The sequence below is a fragment of the Protobothrops mucrosquamatus genome, unplaced genomic scaffold (assembly GCF_001527695.2).
Source record: "Protobothrops mucrosquamatus isolate PMUCROS unplaced genomic scaffold, P.Mucros_1.0 scaffold530, whole genome shotgun sequence".
Lineage (NCBI taxonomy): Eukaryota > Metazoa > Chordata > Lepidosauria > Squamata > Viperidae > Protobothrops > Protobothrops mucrosquamatus.
This window is the reverse complement of record NW_015386837.1, coordinates 182,102-207,351: the sequence shown is the minus strand read 5'-3', so window position 1 is coordinate 207,351 and position 25,250 is coordinate 182,102. Positions and strand designations below refer to the sequence as shown.

General features: G+C 34.5%; 1 protein-coding gene across 1 annotated transcript; it reads right to left on the bottom strand.

Moving 5' to 3' along the window:
- Nucleotides 1-526: 526 nt before the first annotated feature.
- Nucleotides 527-25,242, bottom strand: LOC114922619 (tesmin-like). The gene is made up of 12 exons (XM_029284323.1): nt 25,203-25,242; nt 23,752-24,287; nt 20,824-20,985; nt 18,687-18,793; nt 10,458-10,567; nt 7,894-7,970; nt 6,360-6,433; nt 5,679-5,750; nt 4,439-4,548; nt 3,174-3,313; nt 1,850-2,025; nt 527-719 (listed from the first exon to the last, which is right to left on the bottom strand). Exons 1-12 carry the CDS (start codon nt 25,240-25,242, stop codon nt 527-529), a joined length of 1,797 nt encoding a protein of 598 aa, XP_029140156.1.
- Nucleotides 25,243-25,250: the final 8 nt, after the last annotated feature.

Here is a 25,250-nt window from a genome sequence, read left to right as displayed (position 1 = left end):
ATTCTGCCACTTCATCTTCCAGAAATTTAAAACTGAGGTCCTTGCTCATTGAATGGGGGTGTCTTGAATATTATGCCTCAAGCCTTCAGTTTTATGTGGTACACATTTGTTGCACAATGCTGTCTAGCACACACAAATAGTTAAGGATATTTATTAGCTGAAATGTATGCCATTGTTACAAAACTAGTAAATAAAGCAAATGGAAAACAGTTCCTTTCATTCTAACAATTGAACATTAAAACAGGGACCTGAACAAAGGGGAGTAAAATAAGAGTAAACAAATTTTATATGCACACACATACAGACCATGTTAGGAATTCATTTCAAGAATAATTTAAATATAGAATAATCCAGCTGAACCTTTTACCGCTCTGCTAATTTGCAGCAAAATACTGTAATTATCAATTATGATAATATAAAAGCAGGAGAAATAGAATTAGAAAATAAACTAAGTGGGTTACTGTATATATTTTATCAAAATTAAAAATAATTTCAAACAATACTTTAGTTCCGCAAGTAAAAGACATTATTCTACTTTCAGTCCTTTGGATTTAAATTCAGAGTGAAGAATCTGTGATAAACATCTCCCAAATTCTTCTAGGATCATTTGTTCAGCTAAGCAAATGGAGTAATCTTGTTTTTCTGCCTCTTCACCTTGAGCAAGAAGACAGGCACATGTTGCCTCAACCACCTCCCAGGATATACACGTACTAGATTGTCTATTACAACAAAACAATATATAATTACATTTTAAATATATAAATGGATGCAAAGGGAATTACCATACCTAACCACCAAATTCTAAAGTTACTCATGGCTTAACTAACTGTTCTGTGACAGACTTGTATTTCAACACTGACTCATCCCTGAACAGGTGTTGAGTGACAGCAGAAGTCGGTCTGAGAGACACCAACATTTTTTTCAATTTGCAGCTTTCTTTCTGCAACCAATCTCCTTTTATACAGGATTCCAATCTCCTGGAATCCTGTGAGGAAAAAGATAGGGACATGGCTGTCTGCAGGGAGGACAATTGCTGAAATATGAGCCATGTTACAGTGCAATCTCTGCATACTTGCATGTGATGTTTTGGCAGAAAACTGACAAAAATGTATTCAATGAATGATCAGATTGGGACAAGCATATGAAAGGGGAGTTTTAAATTATGTACATCTTGTTATTTTGGCATCTTCCTGGCTACCTATGGGTATTGGATGCACAGTAAAGCAGGGGAAAAAGTTGAATTAAGCTCCCTGCTGTTACCCACCACTCCTTGCACTTTTAATGCAGTTTTTCAGTACTTTAGTTCATTCTTTCAGAACTCAACTAATGCCAAATGCTAATTTTAGTCTTTAGTCAGACAATACCAATTAGTAATAAATGTACTTTTAAAAATACCAAACTAGGGGGATCTTTTTCCACAGAAATAGGTAGGTTTCATAGTTGTCTCTCAAACACTTATATTCTTGAAGTAACTACATAAAAATAGTAAAGATTACTTTACTTTAAAGATTTCTGAAGGTTTCCCTTATTGATTACTAATCTTTGAGTGACTGAATTCAATTTTTTTAAAAATCTAGATTATGGAGGTTTCCATGTTTTCTATTTGCATCCATATTGTAATTTAGTACAAATAAGATAATAAATTCTGAAAGAGTTCTGAAATTGTAGTTGTATAATACACAGAACATATGCATTTCTATATGTGTTAGAAAGTACAGTTGTTACAAATTACTGAGTGTGGTTTGGATAATTACAAAGGAAAAAAAACAGGTTGGAAGTCAATTATCTAAAAATATTCTCATAGTACAAAAGAAATGTCTTAGAAAAATATCACATAGGTAATTTCTACCTTTCTTTCTTGGTTTTTGATAATATTTCAGAGTTAGAAAATGATTGAGAATCATTTCCTTCATTGGTTTTAAATTCCATTTCAATTGGCATATTCATTAATGTTTTTCGATCAGGGCTTTCTTCATAATTTTTGCATCCAACACATTTGCAGATAGATGAGCACATAATTTTAGCCTACAGAGAAACAAAATATTCCTTAAAAAACATGTTATTTAATAAAGGTCCACAATAAAACAACAACGAGATTGGACTGTTCAACAATCCAATCATAGAGCTGCTTCGTTGGAAATAAATCTCTTGAGTCCAGTGATATTTCCATTGAACAAATATTCTTATATCCAAAGAATGCTTAAATATTTTAAAATGAGAGGAATTTGTCTAATCCCTATCCAATTTTCACTTACCCTACTATTCTAGGAGGTTTTCAATCTCTTTAAAAGATTTGGGGTTCAAACTGTTTAGAAGATGAAGGACGAATTGAAAAGAAAAACCTCACTCTCTGTTCTGTAAATGAAAATGTTCTCTGTCCAGAGGTGCAATCATAGACATTTAGGATCTAAAACTATACATTTATTTTAAATCTTTATTTACAGCTTTTCCAGATCTATGAAGCCATACATAGCAAACAACACCATTCACATCTACAAGATAGGTATAGACAAGATTAGGTAAGTTTGACTCCTGGTAATTTCATAGATTTCATATTAGGGCTATGCAGTGTTTTGGATTTTATCTCTAAAAGTGGTTCAAAGTCTGCAAAACATAAAGCAGTTCAAGCAACTTAAAGTGCAGCCCTGTTAGGATGTTGTATATTACCACTTCATTCATACATTGTTGCACTTCAAATTATCAAGATTCAAATCAGCCCATTGCACAGTCCTGATGTCTGTGTTATCTTCCTGGTTACAATGTAAAAGTGATTTGCCATTATCTTTTTCTGGGATTTTTTTTTCAGATTTCCCAATTTTTGGATTTCTTAGTGGCATCCTGCCCTATCCTGCCCTGCCCTGCCTTGCCCTACCCTACCCTTAAAAAGTCTAACCACCTCTTAGCTTTTAAGAAGCAACAAAAATTGGCTAGCTACTGCCATTCAGCATGCTATATAAGCAGGCATTTTGCCCTCCTTGTTTTCTTATTTGCCATTCTCTCATCCCTTTTTAGGCTTTTTAAAATTTAAAAACCCTTTTTCCCCACAATTGCTTTCTCTAATTTTCCCTGATCACATATGCTGGAGGTTCCCCCAAATAAATATTCTTAATGCTTAGTCTAAGTAGCCTTCTGCTATGATAATACTTTTATAAAACTGATGAAAAAATACAAACCTCAAAGCATTCACAGTAATTTTTTAGGCACCCTGAACGCTTACAGTTACAACCTTTATTATGTCTTGGTTTAATATCTCCAAGTTTTCCTTTTCCAATCTTTGGCAGGAAAGCTTCTGGATTTCTGTCAAGACAAGCCTAAATAAAACATATTATTCATATAGAATATATCTCTCAAGCAATTTGAAGAAAAATATTAGCTTACTTTCTTCCTAAAAGCAAACCTTTCCTAAAGCAGATTATGGTTCACTCTTTGCAAGAGACAGAAATTTCTAAGCATACTATTGCTTCTATGAAATAGAATTATATAAAGCAAAGTGTCTGTCAAGCAGAATTTCACTGTCAAATTATCTAAAACGCTGACATGTATTTTATTAGTACATTAAGAATCCTTGATCTGAATCATTAGTCCTAAAAGAATTTTTGCATGTTTCACATGTGTGAAGAAACCCTAACAAGAACAGAAAATATGTTCTCCAAAGCATGTTTTTTTTCCTTTGTATCCAAAGAATTGCTCAAATCTGTTAATTGTGGTAACATTCCTATTATTTCCAGAATTTTCCAGTAAAGATGAATTGAGAACCAGTATGCAAATCACCTATGGTGACATGAAATTGCATCAAAGGGACTGAACAGAGATGTTTTTAACATAATTTCTCTGTCCCTAATTCAAGTGATATGTAAAAAATGAGATGGTGTTAAGATATCACTATAGGTAGTCCTCAAGTTACGACCACAATTGAGCCCAAAATTTATGTTGCTAAATGAAATATTTATTGGGTTTTGCCCCATTTTACAACCTTTCTTGCCAAAGTTGTTAAGTGAATCATTGCAGTTGTTAAGTTAATAACACGGTTGTTAAATGAATCTGGCTTCCCCATTGACTTGCTTGTCAGAAGGTTGCAAAAGGGGATCACATGACCCTAAGAGACTGCAACTGTCATAAATATGAGTTACTTGCCAAGCATCTGAATTTTGATCACATGACCATGGGGATGCTGCAATGGTCATGTGTGAAAAATGGTCATAAGTCACTTTTTTCAGTGCTGTTATAACTTTGAACAGTCACTGAATAGAACTTTGTAAGTCGAGGACTACCTGTATTTCAATAGGCTGTTTTAATTAATATGTTTACTCAATTTGATATCTTGAAATATAATGAAATAGGTAAATGCAATTCATTTAAAATGCTTTAAAAATAACACAGCAACCTAATAAACATAAAGTAAATAATTTGCATATCGAAATAAAAAGAGAACATAGTTGAATTACCTTAATAGCCTTAAACCGTTCTATTTCATGCTCTGGATTGTTATAACAATTATTACAGTTGCAATTACTACAGAAATCACCATTGGCAAAACAATCGCAGTATCTGTGTTTAACAAGAGAAGTATATTAAATTGTTTGTAGTTCAACATTTTCAGATAATGCGCACTCTTATCTACTATTTTTAATTTATTTAAAATACTTGTACGGTCACTTGTCTTAACATCACAACTCTGGGCAGCTCATGAACCATAATAAAATCCATCAAAACAGTAAAACTATAATACAAAAAAAGAAAGAAAAAAAAAGAATCGCTGTACTTAAATCAACAGTTCCTAACTGATTCACAACTGCAGTTACTGGGCTCCAGCTTCACCTTACCCCAATGCCTGAAGGAACTGCCAGGTTTTCAACTCCCTCTGAAAGGCTAGGAGAATGGAGGCTTGCCAGATCCCAGATTATTCCTCCCACCAAGGGGTGCTGCAGAAAAGGCTTGCTACCTGAGTCCCACTAGGGAAAGAACTTGGACCAAACGCACTGTACTAGACTGAGAAATATGTAAGTTTAATTATATAGATTTCTATTAGTTATATCCTTTATATATTTTGCCACATATGTAGGTACTTTGAAGACTTACAACAAATACGCTTCCAGAAAATCAGTTGCGCTAAAAGGCTCTGGGATACATTCATATACTCCAAGCATTTTATTATTATCATTTATTTGTTATGTTATCTTTTGGGATTGCTTTCCATTGCATGCTGTTGCTCTATGTTTTGATATGCATCTAATTTGATGCAAAAGTTATTAACCATTCTTCCCATCTTCACTGTGAGCCATGTTTAACTTAAGGTTATGTAAATAAGAAAAAATACAGAAAATAAAAGGCCTAAATGAAGTTCAAATAAACTTATATCCTTGTGCCATGCATAGTATTTAGCATATAAAAGCAAAAGGCAACAATTTTTTCACTTAATACTATCAGGAAAATGTATAGTAATTTAGTACTATAATGTACATTTTGTCATGATTAGTTATTGTGTGGTATATTTTTTTAAATTGAAGAAAAAGTTGCTTTAGAAGTGTAAAAGCATGTCTATGTTTATTCAAGTATTATATTTGAGTTTCCTGCAATAGCATCTGCAGGATATATTTGAGTATATATGAAAGAAACAAATTAAGCTTCTCCTTTCTTACATAGCCAAATAATATCTCAGTGACGTTTTGTTTACTTACAGTTTGAGGCATTGTGATTTAGTGCAATTGCATGGCTTCTTTGATTTTGTATCCCAGGAAGCATAAGGAAACCTAAACAAACACATGTCGCATCTAAACTACTATGAAGCATTTATGGAGTTAGTGCATATTAGAAAGATGAAACCCACATAGCAGTAAGGTAACAAAAAAAATATAATTGCTTCATTTCCATTTCTTCATTTAGTTTCTCTTTTTGGTATCCATGAATTCTACATTTTTGGTAGAATAATTAAATTATAAGCAAAAAATATTTACGGTATTATTTAATGTTTAAACTGTATACTTTGCATTTTTATTAAATTATCTAGCGATGTCACAACAGATAGTATTATATTGGGGAAAGTGCCCAAATATATTTAGTTCCAAAGTATACAGTATTCTCATGGTTGATTATGTAATAATATGAATCCTAAAATGAATTTTCCTTGCAAAATTTAACAAAGTATCTCAAAATGTAACCTTTTGCTCACTTGACTGAAATGAAACATATCAAATTAGAATCTGTGTGCAGGCATCAATAAAATATATGTACTATATAAAAATACTTTGTTTTATTGAAAACAATTGTAAACAATAGGTTTTTCAGTCTGCAGAGATAATTATATAAATGCCTATTTCATATAATGATGCCAGGAATGTATGCATTTTTACTATTCTTACCCAACTAAAGTTAGTTTTGTTGGCTCCTGAAGAGTCAGATCTGAACTGCTTGTATGTATGGATCCATTATCAGGCTGCTCAAAATAAAATCCAAACATTCTATTTGCATTATATTATCATACATTTACACACTATATAATATTACTATCAAACATGAATAGTCTTAGAGAACATCATTTGAAAGAACTGATACTTTAAATCACTGCCTTCATAACAGACTGTCTTCTATTACTATATATTGCACATTGTTGATTAGGAGCAGCTCCAGGTTGTTGAGCAGAACCCCAGAGAGCAAAAAGATTATCTGCATATGCTGTTCAATACTACAAATGTTGGAAATGTTTGAAAGAGTGAAAAAATGAATAGGTGAAACAAAAGAAATTATATCAATGTACAGAGGATTTGAATAAAAAGGGAAAGGAAGGAAGCAATAGACAGAAAAAAATGAGAAGCGTATTTGGGTGAGAGAGTTGGAAGAGAAAAATTAATTGATACATATCAATACATGTTGTAATTAAAACAAGTAATGAATGATGATGAAATGAGAAATGAAAAAGACAAAAAAGAGCAAAGCCAAAGGAATGAGAGACTAGGTAGATAACAATTAGGTAAAGAGTAAGGATTAGAACTGGCTCTATAGTAGATAGTATGACATGGTTGCTATTAGCTTGGTAAAATAAAATAAAATAAAATAAAATAAATAAATAAAATAAAATAAATAAAATAAAATAAATAATAAAATAAAATAAAATAAAATATAAAATAAAATAAAATAAAATAAAACAAAATAAAATATAAAATAAAATAATAAAATAAAATAAAATAAAATAATAATAAAATAAGATAAAATAAAATAATAAAATAAAATAATAAAATAAAATAGTCACAGAGCATCATAAATATCTTGGAAGATATTGGATGGTAAGGGGATGGCATTTCTACTTTTTGGGAGGGCAGAGCCAGGTATCTCAGAAAGATTACCCTGCTTCACTGAAGGTTATTGATTGGAGATATCCATTCAGGTGAAGGGAAGGATACTAGCTCTGTTAAACAGGGTGGGTCGGAATAATCTCCAAACATTTTGTTGCTCAAGTACAATATATTATTTCTACTATGAGTGTTCACAGACCCTATACTTTTTCTGTACTCTAGCTGTTTTTCAGCAGGGAAACTTTCCCCCCCCCAAAGTGCAAATAAGTTGAGAAATTATTCTATTCAGTTTCATGAAACATGGTGGTTGCCTCAATATATCCTCACCCTGCAGAGGTAATGGAAAGCTCCACACAAGGGATGCCAGCCCTTTCTTTAATATATGAAATGTATTTATTTATCCACACAGATTTAGAAACTGCTGGACTCCAAACAATTCTGGGTGGCTTACAATTATCAGCATGGAAAGAAAAAAACAGTCAATTGCATTACTACGCCTTCTGCAGAGAAAGCCTACAATAAAATCATAGAAATAATAAGCATATAGTATAAGATTATAAGATTAAAAATACTGAGTTGGAGGAAAAGGAAAAAATATACTTACCTCTTCAGCACAGGTATTCAGTTTACCTGCAACTGGCAAAAACTGCCCAAGTACAGATGTTACCGAGTTGCTTGCATCTAATAAGAAAGTGCTTATTGAATGACATTTGTTGCAACAATATCTTCAGTACATATCTATGTAACATATCTAGATAACTAAGAATGAAGATTTTTGTTACCAAAAGCAACACTTGATATTTATTGTGATATATTTATTTCTGAAATAGAAGGATATCCTTTAAAAGGATATGTATCTTACTCCCCTGATAGGCAGAAATATGCTAATAAAATCTAGAAATGTCCTTCCTAGTGGAGGAACAATATCCTTCCAAATTCAGATGCCAAATAGCAACAAATAAATGTGGGCAGAAAACTGAAAAACTTGTTCCTATCTGTGAAGCAAAACTAGAGATCAGATTGAAAGAAAATAGGGAAAGAGCAAACAAATTAAATGACAATACTACAAAATAGACAGGCTGCTTATTGGAGCTGAAGTTCTTTAAGTGGTCATATGTTCCCACAAATGAACTTGCATGCGTATATATTGTATCTCAGACAATGTTCCATGCAGGAGGGATTATTACTATTATGATAATTTCTTGCACAGTCAGACTGGATTTGGCATTTTTGTCTACCTATTAAGTCCTTTCCAAGGATCTGGGATAGGCAGATGTTGTTTGATGGTCTTACACAGGATGTAAGTTGTTCCAAGTAAGACTTCATTTTGCAATTGACTGATGTGTTTTTGTCAATGATGATGGTGTTTGAGCGGATACTCCAGATGTTGTTGTTGTTATTGTCTCCATTTCCCTCTATATATTCAAAATATTCCTCACTGTTATCTGAAATAGTTACATTCTAAAAAATAGTAATATCTCTATAGAAATGGAAGGTAGATTATTTGAATGCAGAGATGACAACTTAAACATTCATGATGTTTTTTTTCATAATTTCTGTGCATCATGAAAATGGGAAAGTAGCAAGTTAGTTATATTTACTGGAGATGAGTCAGGCAGTTGGATACTGTACTGAAGAAAGCATAACTCTACTAAAGCTTATAACTATCTGAGACTGTGCACCTTATTTATAGTGAGTGATGAATAAGATATTTGAGAAAGAATATCAGCTTTTGTCTGATACAGGCCTTCCTAGAATGTGATCAGACTCCATTCTAGTAAATGTTTTCAGATTCTCAATGGTAAACACAAATGTGTTAGCTGTTATGCAGTAAAAAATAGTGCCTGAGTAGTGGTGGTGGTAAATACATTGTGAAGAAAAAGCGAGTGCTTGCTTCAGAGGTGAAATGACATACAAAAAGTTAAGACATTGTATGAAATGTTTTTGTGCAAACCCAGTAAAATAGCTGAGTACATCAATGTTAAGATAATGCAGTGAAATCTTTATTCATTTCAAAGGTGATGAGATCAAGGTAGAAGCATAATCTGAATAACATGAAATTTCATATCACTTTCAGTAAGAATGTAACATTTACATGGAATATGAAACTTACTGTATCTATAAAAAGAGAGAAATGGATGAAATAAACGATCCTCACTGTTCCCAAGACAGTTTTTTTCTCACTGACGTGATAGTCCAAAGGAATATAACCTTCAAAGACAGTAGATGAAACAGTAAAGTAATAAGAATCACTTTTGCCATCAAAGCAGGAAGTATCACAGAGACCAAGAAGGAACAATGGATATACGTGCAAAATCTTAAGGAATTTATGAAGGAATCTTGTAAGATGCTATGAAAAAATTGAAAATCTCTGCAACAGAAGTTGCAGAACAAAGATGGTAAAAAAAAAAGGCTAATCTCACGGCATAAAGAGAAAGCAGAATCTTGACAAACTGTAACTGCATTAATTATTTTTAATATTGTACAAAAATGTACTGTCTATCAGTTCATTGAAATAGGGATCACTTTTTTGGTGGAAGGATTCTGTACAGTATGTTAAGGGGAGAGGGAAATCACAGAGGAATTATGTTTGTGTGACTTCAGATATAGAATTTAGATATCAAGCCTGGCACTGATGAATGAGAAATACTATGCAGGAGTGGGGAATTCTTTCGGATATTTGTACAAAAGTCAAGAGTGCTCAAGACATGAAACATATAATAAACAAGCGTATACAATCATTTTTGAACTAGAACTACAAATAATTAGTTGCATTTATAAGACTACAGTATCTAATATATTGGAGATATAGTTACTGCATGGCCAATATCATAAAAACTCTTTTAACGATCCTGTAATCCCATAATTCAGGGTGACTGGATGGAGCTGAGTGTTTACTGGCCGGATGCCCTTCCTGATGCCACGCAGAGTTCACAGCAGATATTTTTTTATTTCGCCCTAGGAGAGAAACATCTACCCCTACTTAGGATTGCTCTCTCAACCTTTCCAGTAAGAAGCAAGCATCTTCACCACTAGGTCACTCGCATTCCATGATCAATACTATAATAGACTGTAAAACCTTGGGAATGATAAACAAAAGCACTCAAAACTGAAAATGATGGTCTCCCATTGCAAACTGCTGATATTTTTAATTGAACAGACAGTTACATGGTATCAGTGCTGTATTGGGAGCTAGCTTTTCCCAGAGTGGGAGAGTGAAGATTCTGAATAGGCAAGTATCACTGACAGCAGAATGTGGGAAATAGTTTATAGTTAATCTGTGAAAAATATAGAAAGAATGACAATTTTGAATCCAAGAGAATATAAGGTTGAGAATCATCACATCCTAGAAGATATCAACTGCTAATAATGGGTTCAGTTTTTGGGTTTTAATACTAAGTCCATCTAAGCCAGGGGTAGGCAACCTCGGCTCTTTTATGACTCGTGGACTTCAACTCCCAGAATTCCTGAGCCAGCATGGCTCAGCTTCAAAACCTCTCCTTTTCCCCTCAGCATGGCTGGCTCAGGAATTCTGGGAGTTGAAGTCCACGAGTCACAAAAGAGCCAAGGTTGCCTACTTCTGATCTAAGCCTTGCTGTGTTGAGTCCCCGAAAAGCTTTTCCATAAGTTGTGGGCAATTTTTTTCCCATTAGCTATTCTTGCTTTGGAATCTTACTTGCCATATTAGCAAAATTCAAAATTTAAAAAATCCAAAATAATACATTTGACTATATTCAGCTTTGGTTTCTTTCAAAATCAAGAATCAGCCATTATCTTATCATTTCAACCAGCAAATATTCCCAATATTTCCATGTTATCTACTAACTATCTGTATTAGTATCAAGGATAGTTCTCTTCTGCATCCCTTTACCATTTCCTTGAGGAAGTTTTCAGCAATCAAATTGTGAATTTCCTGAAGGATCAGACTTGGAAGTGTTTGCTCTCCAACAGACACCAGGTAATTAAAGTGACTACTTGATATATTAGGAAGCAAAAATAAATACTACTCTGACATGGGCCCTGGGTATATCTATTGTAGATCCATGGTCAGCTGGCTGCATAATTAGTGCCCCAAAGCCTCTTATGCTCAGCAACATTGGCCTGGAAATTGCCAACCTGCTGTCATGTTCCTTGGTGGCTGTTACTTTTGAGCTGATGCCAGGCTGCTTTAATGTATTTTTTTAATTAATTTTTTTAAACAAGAAGATAAAAGGCAACACATCTAAAGGAAAAAGGAAAAAAGAAAAGAAAGAAATCAAAGAAAAAGCAAAAATAAAAAGATTAAAAACAGTTAAGAAAGAAAAAAGTAAAAAGAGGTGGCTTCCAATATTCGTCACGGTTATAAGTACAAATATATTTTAACCTCTCTCTGTAAAGTTCCATCAGACTACTCTTCTTTCTTGAGCTGGTGTTGGGCTTTATAAGCAAGACCAGCAAGGAAGTAAGGTTCAGCTTCAGGAAATGAGCCAGGAGTTAGGACTACCTCTTCCCTGGGAAAGATGGAGGGTAGTGATCAGAAAAAACCAGATCTGATTGCCCTACTCTGAAAGGATTTTTGCCAGCAGGGAATAGGAAAGACCAATCAAAGCAAGATCTGTTTTTCAGTGAAAGAAAAGAAGAAAGAATAATGCCAGGCAAGAAGAGATAAGAAAAAGACCAAAACAAGGAAAGATCTCTCTGTTCATAAAGGAAAGATGAAAAAGGAAAGCAGGATGGGTTTCTTAATTTAATCATCCTAGATATGCTTTCGAAAACAAAAATTACACATCAGCTCAATAATAAAACTAAACATTGATGGATTAGTTAATGAAAAATACCCAAGTGGTCAAGGTAGAATAACTATTTTGTAGCTCTATTTTGCAAGTAGCTGTTTCACAGTATTTTTTTTAATACAATGCATTTATGCATACTGTGACACTTTTCATTTTTGATTAAATTTTTGTATTAATATATGGAAATACTTTAGCGTTTTATGACCCTCAGAATAATGTACTAGTACTCATGTGATATTGACTGTCTGAATCTAAGATCTTTGCAATAATGAAAAAACTGATCTCCTTCTCCTTTCTTTCCCCCCCTTGTTTTCTTTAAATGTAGGAGAAACTTTATGAGAAAGATACATAGACATTTGAAGATTATTTCTGCACAATGTGCTTAAATTGGTAGTTGCAAGAAAAAAGGCAAGGTCAAAAATATTCTGAGGAAACAGCAGCAGAATGCTCAGACTGAGAGGAGCATAAGATATAGATTCTGTAAAGTTTCACATGAGGGAATGATGACTTGACAGTAACAACTTGATTATTATTTCTCTTTCACGAGGGGAGAAATTTGAGCTCCAATGTGAATTATAAATTGCCTAAATGTCAAATTCAGCATAAAGAAAGTTTCCTTCCATTTTTGATGGATGACAGAGAATATAACCTTGTTATTGCCCATTTCCTGTACCTTCCATGACAAATATACTTCCCTGTTCTGTTGGACCTTATTAGCAGAAAGAAGACAGAAAAATAATTCTCATTCAGGTAGAGAAATTGCTCCCACATGGGAGACCCGGCATCATAATCAGTAAGCTGCTCAGCCCCTTTTCTTTTTCAAATCAATTTCAGAATTCTGATTCCTCAGAGTCAGAAGGTAGCACCACCCACTGTGGCAATAAGATTTAAAAAATAGTTCATTAAGAGAAAGCTAAAAGCATCCACAGAACCTGATAGTTTCATGAAAATGAAATGACTGCAGTGCTAACTCTAGCTCTGTGCATTATATACTGTATATGCATGCAACATAATGATGCACATATACAACACATAGAGCTTTAGTCACGATGCTCATTTTGTCATTTGTCCCTTGTCCCTTTATAGATATCCATGGGAAAGGAAAGTAGCTATTTCTTTAATAAACATCTGAAAAAAGAGAACATTTGCAAGCAAATACCAATTTTCTGTCATAGAAGAAGGAGAAACAAAATTGAAAATAGTTTGATCCCCCCACCCCCTCCCCCCCAGGGAAGATATTTCCAGCTTCACTGACATATCACTGCCTATTGCAGTGATGGCGAACTTTTTAGAGACTGAGTGCCCAAACTGCAACCCAAAACCCACTTATGCATCGTCGAGTGCCGGGTGGGTGTGGCCCATTGGCTGGGTGTGGCCAATTGGGTGGGCNTTTTTTTTTTTGCACATGGCGGCGGAGGCCTAAAGCAAAAAGGTTTTATAAAACCCAGCTCAAGGCCTAGGACTGGGGCGACGGCACGGGTGCCCACAGAGAGGGCTCTGAGTGCCGCCTCTGGCACCCCTGCCATAGGTTCGCCACCACTGGCCTATTGGATCAGACAGAAAATGCAGAAATAAGTTTCCCCACTGCAGGAAAAATAGGCATACTGTACAATCATAAATATTTCTTCCAATATGAACCTATATTCATTTTTGTGTAGAAAACATAAAAACTAAGAATACAGAGATACATGGCAGTGTAAAAGTTGTGAAAAAAAGTTTGTAAAAGAAAGGAAATACTTCTTCCTTTTTGAGAGAGGAAAGCTCTCAGGTGAGAGCAGGCTGACCAGAAAATGGCCATCACCTGTGCTGCAATATATTCTCCTCTCTCTTTAAGCCTTTTCCAAAGTCAGCAAAGTTGACTATAAAAACCAGGCTGAGAGGCAGCTGAGGGTGTTGTGTGTTGGAGAGAGAGAGAGAGAGAGAGAGAGATAGAAGAGTGTGTGTTTGAAAAGCAGTCAGACATAGTTTTTTTCTAGCAGTATTTGGAAGCAGGAATAGTAGAACTCATAATGAATAGTAGTTGCAGTAGTAGGACTTGCAAGTAGTAGTTGTAGCAGTGGGGGAAAGTGCAGTGGTGAGTAGTAGATAAATAAATTGGAATGCTTGTGCACGTTGTCTAGGAACCTATCGTGTTGGCTCTTTTGTGTCTTGAGCCCACAGAATTGGATATAATTAAAAGAACCTGTGACACATGTTGTGGTGGGATATCCATAAATAAGTGGGGTATCCAACTCAGGATGGCAACCACACAAGTGGGGGCTCAATTCAAGTTCATTGTATACTCTATGAAAAGGAAACAAATATTAGCTATAAAAGGGAGTTTGGCCTTTGCAGAATTCAAACTTTGCAAATAATAGCCAACATCTCTTACCAGAACCTACACCACATACATAAACAAGGAAAAGATAAAAGGTTCCTTAGAGTGGATACCTGTCTCTACCATAGTAGTAATCTCTATGTCTGGAGTTAAGCCAAAGAAGGTGAGCCAGAAAGGTGACTAGGCTCAAATACTTGGACCAACATCATCACAGAAATGTTAAAGCAACAGCAGCAGGAAAGGCTTTCATTAATTAAACAGGAAGAGCAGCTGTGGAGGAAGACAGAAACGAAAGATAGGCTACAATGGGAAAAGAATGAAAGAGGCAAGAGAATTTAGGGGCTAATAGATTTACTTAAAGGGGTCCAGTCACCAAAAGGGGCACAATCACCACTTAAGTTTTTCAGAATGCATAGAGAGGAGATGGTCCCAAAGAAATAAAAATTCCTAAGATGTCAGAAGTTCTAACATAAAAGCGTATTTTGTCATGTTTGAAAGAGTTGCTATCTCTTGTGAATGGGTGGCCTCAATAGCCCCATTTTTAAGAGGAAAGGCTTTGAGAGCTTATAGTAATCTCGCAACAAGAGAAGTAATGGATTACTCCCATGTCCAAGAGATAATCCTATACAGGTATTATATAACTCCCAGAGGTTTAGGGGCTACACATATGACAAACATGAAGGGATTCATTAATTGTGCACAAGATTGAAGACTTAGACAGGAAATGGTTGAGGCCAGATGAAAGGAGCAAAGAAAAAGTGGCAGAAGAAGTAATTTTAGAACAGTTTCTACAGGTACAGTACTCTCTACCAAAGTGAGGTTTTGGGTGCAAAACACAACCCAGAAACAGGTCAAAGGGCAGTAGAATTGGCTGAGGACTTTATGGCAACAAAATGGTCAGAGGATGTCAGAAAAATAGATACAGAAGGAGAAAGAATAGGAAAGCCTGTTCTAGAAAGAAGCCTAAAGGGATAAAGGTGAAATAAATAAATAAATGCCCAAATAAAAGAGCATTGGTAATTGTTATTACAACTGTGGGACTTTTGCCACAACTAAAAGCCAGAGGAAAAGGAGAATGTCTGCAGTATGCAAGCATCTCTGGGGAGAAAAATTATAATCCCAGCAAGTTAATGGGATCACTATTAGAGGATTAGTAGGTACTGGGAGCAGACAAATGTTAATACATTCTCATTTAGTAAAAAGGCAGCATCTATGGGGAAAGAGCCCCTTACAAGTATGTTTGGGCAGATTGAAAAGGTTCCATTGGTTAAAGCCAGAGTGCAGACACAGGGAAAGGAACAGGTAATGGTGGTAGGAGTAATCCAACTTACCATGTAACCTAATGACTGGAATAGATTTTCCACTTACAGAGGGTTGGACTCAGAAAAAAGGATTCAAGAAGGAGGCTAAGGTAGAGGGTGTAATGACAAGAGCCCAGTCTAAGACAAATAAAAGAATGGAGCAGAAGCAGGAAGTGAAAGAACCTGGGATTTGTCCTAACTATCCTGGTTTCATAGGAGAAATGAGATGTCCTAGAAAGGAAAAAGCTTTATGAAAAGCTGACAAAACTTAGGCGTGAACTCCTAGGGATAGACACTCCTAAATGGGAAATTCACCTAGGACATTACAAAAGAAAAACCCACCATTAAAACATTGTTGGCTAGCAGCAGAAAAGCAGAGAAACAGGGAAACAATACCCAGATTCTAAGAAAAATCAGGGTTGCTGTACTGAATAAGGGTTTCATCCCTATATGAAGGAACTAATTGAACAGATAACAGTTCGCCAGGGAATACTGCAAGATGATTTTGGAACGAGTTCATGAAAATCCATGGTCTGGACATATGGATAGAATAGGATCACATACAGAATTTTGGATAGCTTTTATTGGCCAGGGATCTGTAAAGAAGTGGTCCAGGAATGTAGATCCTGCCCTATGTTTCAATTGGTAAAACCAAAAGGGGAATATGATAAAGTTCCCATGGAAAGATTGCCTTTAATCTCTATTCCTTTTTCTAAAATAGCTATGACATTGTAGGCCTTTTGCCACAATTAGTAAATGAGTATATCCTAGGTATCTGTGATCTTCCAATTCAGTATCTTGAAGCAGTTCCATTAAGAGATGGGACTATAAACATGTTTATCATATAACCAGGTGCAACTACCCTAGTAGAGCGTAGAATAAAAATGGGGAAACCTGACTTATTAGACAGCATCCATATAGGATTCCTGAGCAGTTGAGAGCTGACTTATAAAATAAAGTAGAAAAGATGCTCCAGATGGACATTATAGAACCACCTCAAAGTGACTGGCCTCTCCGATTTTATTGGTCCCAAAACCAAATGGAGACATATGAGTATGTGTAGACTTCAGGCAAATAACAGTAAAAAGACTCAAAGTTTTTTTTTACAAGTTTTATAAGTTACATGCAAAATGCCATAGCTTCAATATTCTATGTTACATGCTTGGGTAGTACTCTAGGAAAATCTGAAAAGCTGGAGTATTATTGCTACTGTACTTAGCAAATAGATAGCTTATGAATCAATAATGTGATTTGACACAAGTTACCCCCCTATATATTGGTATAATAGAAAAAGTTAATAGTTTTTTTCCTATAAGGCTATGTAAAACACTTATTGTATTTCCTAACACACATGTGCACAAGCACATTTCCTGAAATATACATATTTGTAATAAATTGCATGAAAAAAGCCCTGGCTTATAGAATGTTTTGCTATTAGTTTTTTATTGTGCTCTCTAATGTCCACTATTTGGATTCACTTCACCATTATTTTATATACCTTCTGTAGCAAGCTACCACACTGAGAGAGACTAATCTACTTAAAGTTGTTAAGGATGTTGTCTTATTTGTTTATTATTTAATTTATATAGTACCCATTTCATAGCAACTCTGTGCGGCTCCCAATAAAAAGGTAAACAAATTACAAAATTATTAAAATTAAAAGGACTGAATAAGAAGCTAAAAGCTAAGAAGATGGGCAACATGGGGGTGGATATTGTCTCTGTCAACCCCAACAGCCACCCCCAATATAGCAAGCCCATATCGGGGTTCCAGGCTAGCTGGCAGAGCCAGGCTTTCAGATCTAATAAATTAATACCCATTTATTGAAAGTCAGTTATTGGCATATATTATATAAAAATAAAAGTTTTAAAATGAAACAATATATACTTTCAGGTAGTTTTATGGTGGGGTGAGTAAGAAAAAACTTTAAATGTGTACGTTCAATAGGTTCTTACTAGTTATCTTAACAATATGTTTTGAAAAATCCCGAAATGCTTTATTTTGTTGTTTGCCTTTGTACTTTTCAAAATCAATGATTGCTATGTACAAAATTCAGGTTATTAATGCATATGATATTTTCATTGTTGATAAAAGAGTGACATCAGGTGGATAGTTTGTGCATAAATAGTTAGGTTTTTTAAGTTTCATCATGGCCTTTCCCCTTTCATAATATACAAATGCATATTTTTATTAACTCAATTGAGAAAGTTTTTCTTCTCCTACATTGTTACTTCAATTACGGTAACACTGCATTTTCTTGAAACTGAGACTGTTATAATTTGGAAAATGTAATGGTTTCCTCAGTTTTGTTGCCCTTTAAAAATTGCTGTAAATATACAGACAGGACCAGTATGCAATGATACAAGGTCTATATCAAAATGTAATAGAATATATCTAAATAGGAGCATGGATTCTGTGATCCTTTAGACCAGAGACTAGTAAGGAATGATGGAATTTTTTGGTGAAAAATACCACAGATTTTTAATCATTGATAAACCAAGAAAGGATAAAAATTTTAAAGCTGGCCAATGCACTTTAATTTTTTGGGAAGGAATAGATCCACAATGGGTAGGCAGGTAGGTCAATTATATAAAGTAGACATGAGGGATGGAGTTCTGTCTCTCCATATTATTATGACTTGAACAGATTGTACCATAATGTTCAATATATAAATAGCAATAGCACTTAGACTTATATACCACTTCATAGCGCTTTACAACCCTCTCTAAGCGGCTTACAGACTCAGCATATTGCCCCCAACAGTCTGGGACTTCATTTTACCAACCTTGGAAGGATGAAAGGCCGAGTCAACCTTGGACCCAGTGAGACTCGAACTGCCAAACTGCTATCAGCCAGCAGTCAGCAGAAGTAGCCTGAAGTACTGCATTCTAACCACTGCACCACCAGTGCAGTGGTGGTGTATCATTAGAGCTCCATATCAACATTTAAGATGCACCACCATAGACAATAATTTGAATATCAAAAACAATATATTTATTACAGATACTTACGCTGTTCTTGATACTGGGAAACCAAATGAATAGCTTTCAATTCTCTTGTCTCGGTATTGTTTACACAAAGTATATGAGTGCCATTTTTCAACTGACATATTATCTAAAATGCATAACCAATTATTAATTTGCTATAATTTTCTATATGTAGCAGAAATACTGTATTTATGTAAAAAGGTCTCATTAAGATCTTTATTTAAAACCAGCTTGTCAATTTCTGGTATTAACACTGAATATTTGTGTAGTTTTGGAAGAATACACATAGATGTCCTTACTCACACTTAAACAATGCTCAATACTTTACAGTTCTGTTTATTGCACACAATTGCAATCTTATGTACATTTATCAGGGAGAGGTCTTATTAAACTGAAAGGGTATTACCGTATTTTCCGGCGTATAAGACGACTTTCTAAACCCTGAAAATCTTCTCAAACGTCGGGGGTCGTCTTATACGCCCAGTCGTCTTATACGCCGGAAAATACAGGTATTCTATTTTATTCCTTTACACATGTGGTTTGGCATATTACTCAAGTTTTCTCTCCCCCCCTCTCTCTCACTCAAACTCTATATTTTAACTGGAAAAGTTGGGGGTCGTCTTATACGCCCAGTCATCTTATACGCCGGAAAATACGGTACTTCTGAATTATATATTTTAAGACTTGAGCTCTAATCTTTTGCATTAAATAATGAAAAAGAAGTCTGAGTGTCTGCATGCACATGAGAAGGAAAACTACATCCTCTCCATACCTACTACTGGCTTGTACCTTCAATATACTTTATTCTACCACTTGCAACTTTCACTTGGATAAGATTGCCTATTTATATTATAAAAACAATATCAAGCTTTTAAAAATATGTATTGTGCCACTTAGACAGCTATGTTAACCATAAAAAATTAAAGAAATTTTAATAAAAACATGTAAAATTATCTAATACAGATATATATTGTTATTATATTTACCACTTGAGGAGTGGAGTAATTTCTCTGTGAATAAGTGGATTCCTCCACAGCATTTTGTTCTGCTGCCAGATTGTGGCCTGCCTCTGTACCATTTGAACTGTGAAAAACACCTTCTTCAGTATTATTTACTACAAGGCTTACAGCTGTCTCTTTGATCTCATTCTGCAATACAAGCAATTTCATATTTTAAGTAGGATACATTATATTAATAATAATAATAATAATAATAATAATAAATTTAATTTATATGCCGCCCTTCTCCCAGCGGGACTCAGGGCGGCGCACAACATATTTAAAACAAAACATAAATACATTCCCCCCCGATAAAACCGAATTAAATCAAATTTTAAAGTTGTGTCTCTGTCAAATTGTTAAAAGATAAACCCCAAATAAAATCCTCCCNTTTAAAACCAGCTTGTCAATTTCTGGTATTAACACTGAATATTTGTGTAGTTTTGGAAGAATACACATAGATGTCCTTACTCACACTTAAACAATGCTCAATACTTTACAGTTCTGTTTATTGCACACAATTGCAATCTTATGTACATTTATCAGGGAGAGGTCTTATTAAACTGAAAGGGTATTACCGTATTTTCCGGTGTATAAGACGACTTTCTAAACCCTGAACATCTTCTCAAACGTCGGGGGTCGTCTTATACGCCCAGTCGTCTTATACGCCGGAAAATACGGGTATTCTATTTTATTCCTTTACACATGTGGTTTGGCATATTACTCAAGTTTTCTCTCCCCCCCTCTCTCTCACTCAAACTCTATATTTTAACTGGAAAAGTTGGGGGTCGTCTTATACGCCCAGTCATCTTATACGCCGGAAAATACGGTACTTCTGAATTATATATTTTAAGACTTGAGCTCTAATCTTTTGCATTAAATAATGAAAAAGAAGTCTGAGTGTCTGCATGCACATGAGAAGGAAAACTACATCCTCTCCATACCTACTACTGGCTTGTACCTTCAATATACTTTATTCTACCACTTGCAACTTTCACTTGGATAAGGATTGCCTATTTATATTATAAAAACAATATCAAGCTTTTAAAAATATGTATTGTGCCACTTAGACAGCTATGTTAACCATAAAAAATTAAAGAAATTTTAATAAAAACATGTAAAATTATCTAATACAGATATATATTGTTATTATATTTACCACTTGAGGAGTGGAGTAATTTCTCTGTGAATAAGTGGATTCCTCCACAGCATTTTGTTCTGCTGCCAGATTGTGGCCTGCCTCTGTACCATTTGAACTGTGAAAAACACCTTCTTCAGTATTATTTACTACAAGGCTTACAGCTGTCTCTTTGATCTCATTCTGCAATACAAGCAATTTCATATTTTAAGTAGGATACATTATATTAGAATATTAAGAATAAAATCTAATAATTTAAACAGAACATGCTGACATTGATACGTAAATAAGAATTTCAAATTGTCACTGTTTTTAATTGTCATTTAAATATTTTTAAAAGGAACATTTTCATTTTCTTTTAACAAGTGGCTAAAGAATATCAAAGAAAATATGGCAAAAAAAAATTTGCAACTTCTCCAGGGAAATGCCTGCTTTATGAGCTGCAGCCATTTGGTTTTTAAGAGTTTCATCAAACACCCCTACACAGTTAGCAGTTGTAAGACAGGGTGTTTTTATGTTATTTATTTTTTGTTTTATATTCTGAATGTTTGTTTTTAGCAATCCTAAAGCAGATTCTATTAAAATATTAGACTTTGTCTCTTTTTTATTCTTTTCCATTACCAATCCTCTCCCTTGTAATAAAAAGGATACAATAAAAAGGATGAGCAATACAGTAACCCATAAATGACTAATATGTATAATAAATACTCTGAAAACATAACTCAGGGCACATATAGATACGGTACATAGAAACAAAGTTCAGCTTCAGAAGGTTTTCAAATGGGTGGTTCTGCTTGCATGATAATTCATAAACTCCTAATAGATGTTGAGCTAAATGTAAAATTAATACTTACTGATCCTGTTTGTGATACATTTGTATCTTGAGATGAAGCATGTATACCATTGCAAAATTCTACTGTACAAAACAAATGTGAAAAATTATAAGGACAAATTATTATACAATGTATAAACCATTGAAATCAAAAAGTAAAACAACTTTGGAAGTATCTGTCTGAGATTAATTCAATGAAATACCTCAAATGAGAAAGATGGCATAGCCATAGCCAACTCTGTTAAAATTTTTCTTAACCTTTCTTCCTATGGGAGGTTCAACCGAACCTTAGTCCCATTTTAAATAGAAAGTTTTTTTTCATTTGCAGGAGGAATATCCTGATTGCAATCTAATTTATTCATGTACAGAAGAACTGATATTTTAAAATCACTTACCATCAGAGCAGCCTGATAAGGTTTGTGACACTGTAGAATTATTAACAATCCCTTTGATTTGGTCACAAGAAATAGTGCTACTTGCATTTGAAGGAGTTAATAAAGGTCTCAGCACCTAGGAAACAAAGCAGGCATCCTACTGAAGCTTAAAACTATTATTTACATTGTAAAATTAAGCCTTTATGATTATGAGTTTTCTTTAGCAGAAAATATTTTCTCACCTAGAGACTGTCCCAGATTCTCCAGAATAGATTTCTGAAGGGAGTGAGTTTAAGATTGTTGGCTATATTAGCAATAATCTGAGGTACTGATATAACTTTCATTAACCTACTCTCTTTTGAAACACAAAAACAGGAAAGTGGTGGAGGGGTTCTATAGAGTACTTAAACTTTCATAAGACTTTGCACAAATCTCAACACTTCCTGAACTGACTTAGGATAAGAAAACAGCTTCTTTTATGGATTAGCCCAAGAAATTACAGAACAAGAAGCAGTGGGAAAAATACTTTTTTCAGTGAAACAAACTGGCTGTGTTTGCACACATACCCAAACAGCAGAAAACAGCTTCCAGATCAGTTTCAGAAGCTTGGAAAAAGATGCCCTTGCTCTAAAGAATTTTTAAAAAGTGGTTTGTTTCCATGTGTTCTGCCTGTTTCAATTTGGACAGCCAATCCTATAAATCAGACATGTCAAACTCGCGACTATAAATTATCAGTTCTTGCAATGGAAATGTTGCACCACAGCAGAGACTAGAATGCTCTAAGTATGTATGGATGCACCAAAGCTTTAACTTTAGATACTGTCTGGATTTGGAATTGAATAATCCAGATTCAAAAGTCATCAATACCATTCAATAGAGGGCAAAAATGTCATTTTGCTCTGGTTATGATATTCAACATATATTTTGTTGATCACTATATGACAGAGGTCCCCAACCTTTGGGGCACCAGGGACTGGTTCTGTGGAGACAGGTTTTTCTGCTGACCGGAGGATGCATGGTTTTGTATGCTGCCTGCATCTCGCGGATGGGGCTTTGCTTTTGCAGACCGGTTGCTGGCATGCTGTGGCCCGGTACTGGTCCACGGACTGGGGGTTGGGGACCCCTGCTATATGATACAGAATGTATTTTTATAAAATTAACATATGTTTTCTCTCTTAAACTATCAGGATTTAAAAGATGAAATATTTTGGCGCTAAAATATATAATTCTACATCCCATATATTAAAAAACAAGGAATTGTTGTTCCATTTGGTAACCTAATAGTTTTTATTTGTTATATAAAATATTTAAAATTTAAAACATCTTGAAGTACTTCAATTTGAATTCAAAACAGATATTTTGCACTCAAAATGCTCCAAACTCATAAAAATTCAGAATAGTTCTGAATTTGAAACAGAACATTTTTGAGTCCAAACCATTTTTAATTTAAAATGTTTTGTATACCTCCAACAGATTCTTTCCCCATTCCCAGCTCTTTTATCTCCAAATCTGTACTAATGAAACACCGAGGCAAATGTGATGAATAAGAGAAACTTGTATTGTATATCTGCATGATGTGATAATGTAACTCGACAGTCTTAATTTTGTTTAGATTTAATCAGCAGTACTCAATAATGTAATTAGTTTATTAGTTTACAATTTAATATAATTAGAATATAATAAAACATCATAAACATTATAACTATGATATTTTCTAAATGGTAAATAGAAGCACAATCTTACTGGTGTAATTTCTGTATTTGTACTGATTGTTCCATCAGGAGCATTGGTGACAAGAGATAGTACAGTATTTCTATCTTGTGTCATTAATGAAGAAAATTGAACACTGTATGAATGTAGTTGCAGTTCTGGTAAATATGGACATCTTGCTGCTTCTGAAAGAGCCTCTTCAGATAATTTTTCATATTTTCCAAGGACTTCATTGCAATAATCTTGTGTACATGGCTGCATTTTTACGTCTAGCACTGTGTTTTCATTTTCCCTGTTAAGCGTATGTTTCAAATGATCAACTGCAGTTTCACCTGTGCAGTTTAAACACGTATCTTGACTACAAAGGGATCCTTTATCAACTGGCTTATTTAGTAAATCAGTCTTAAGATTATGGTTTTCAGAACTAAATGCAAGTCCTTTATCTGTCCTGGAAATTCCAGCAAGAGTTAGATGATTTTCCGTAGGTATAGTTAAAATTTCAGGCTGGCTATGTTTCATCTCAATGGAAACACGTCCTAAAGTAGTTTTCATCTTGGTAAATGTATCAGCTTCAAAATAAGCAAAAATAAGCAAAAAAAGTGACATAAAGCTGTCATCATAAACTTACATACACTCTTCTCCATAGATATTTGGACAGTATATTAAATATTACGGTAAGTTATATTCTATGCACTAAATATATTCATTATACTATATATTAAGGCATAGGTCTAGAAAGCCTAAAATAAAATAAAATAATTGTAAAATACAGCAATATAAACTGTTTTTTAAAATAATAATTTAACAGTTATAAGAGATGCACCAATGAAGATATTAAATACCCTTTGAACAGCTCAGATTTTAATTAAGTTTTTCTTTGGTATGGAATGATGGATCTGAATTTCTGGTGGAAGATTCTTTAGGATAGGTTCCAATGCTGATAAACCAAGGACATTAGGGTTAGAGATACATGAATGAAGGCAAATAGAGATACTACATATTGATGGTGTGAAATGGTTCTACACACCTACAGAATTTCATCACGTGTACCAAGTAAATCAAATAGGAATGTAGGTCTCTCTATAATATATACAGCTCTTCAGGAATGCTTTTTCTGCATTGTGCATGATGGGAATTATTGTTACACATGCAGTTCTTGGCTCTTTTGTTTCCTTTTCACATATATGTGAAAATAATGAATAATTGTGACTTTCTCGAGTGTGATCGAGGATGGGTTGCCTCATGGCTGTGTTGAAAAGACTTGTGCTTACGTCAGGGTTTAATAAGTGTGCAGTATCTTTACCTAGACCCGTAAGTTCCAGCTGCTGGGTAGACTAGCATACGCGTTATCTCAAGAAATGGGTTACAGATCCGATCTGTAACCTGACGGGGTGGGTGAGGATCTGCGTGCGCATGTCACATGAGGCGAATAAGACCTGACGGGCCATTCGCACATACAGTACTTCTACGTTTCTCCCGCTCACCTTCCCCCTCTGCAGATTCCCGCCTTTTCCCTTCCATCATGCTTACGA

What these genes read in the sequence shown, in the direction of transcription:
- LOC114922619 (XM_029284323.1), bottom strand. Translation starts at nt 25,242, where the DNA reads ATGATGGAAGGGAAAAGGCGGGAATCTGCAGAGGGGGAAG. An exon ending in GGAATCTGCAGAGGGGGAAG is followed by an intron (nt 24,288 to 25,202) that starts GTGAGCGGGAGA and finishes CTTATTTTGAAG; the next exon opens with CTGATACATTTACCAAGATG. An exon ending in CAATACAGCACTGATACCAT is followed by an intron (nt 7,971 to 10,457) that starts GTAACTGTCTGT and finishes CTTTCTTATTAG; the next exon opens with ATGCAAGCAACTCGGTAACA.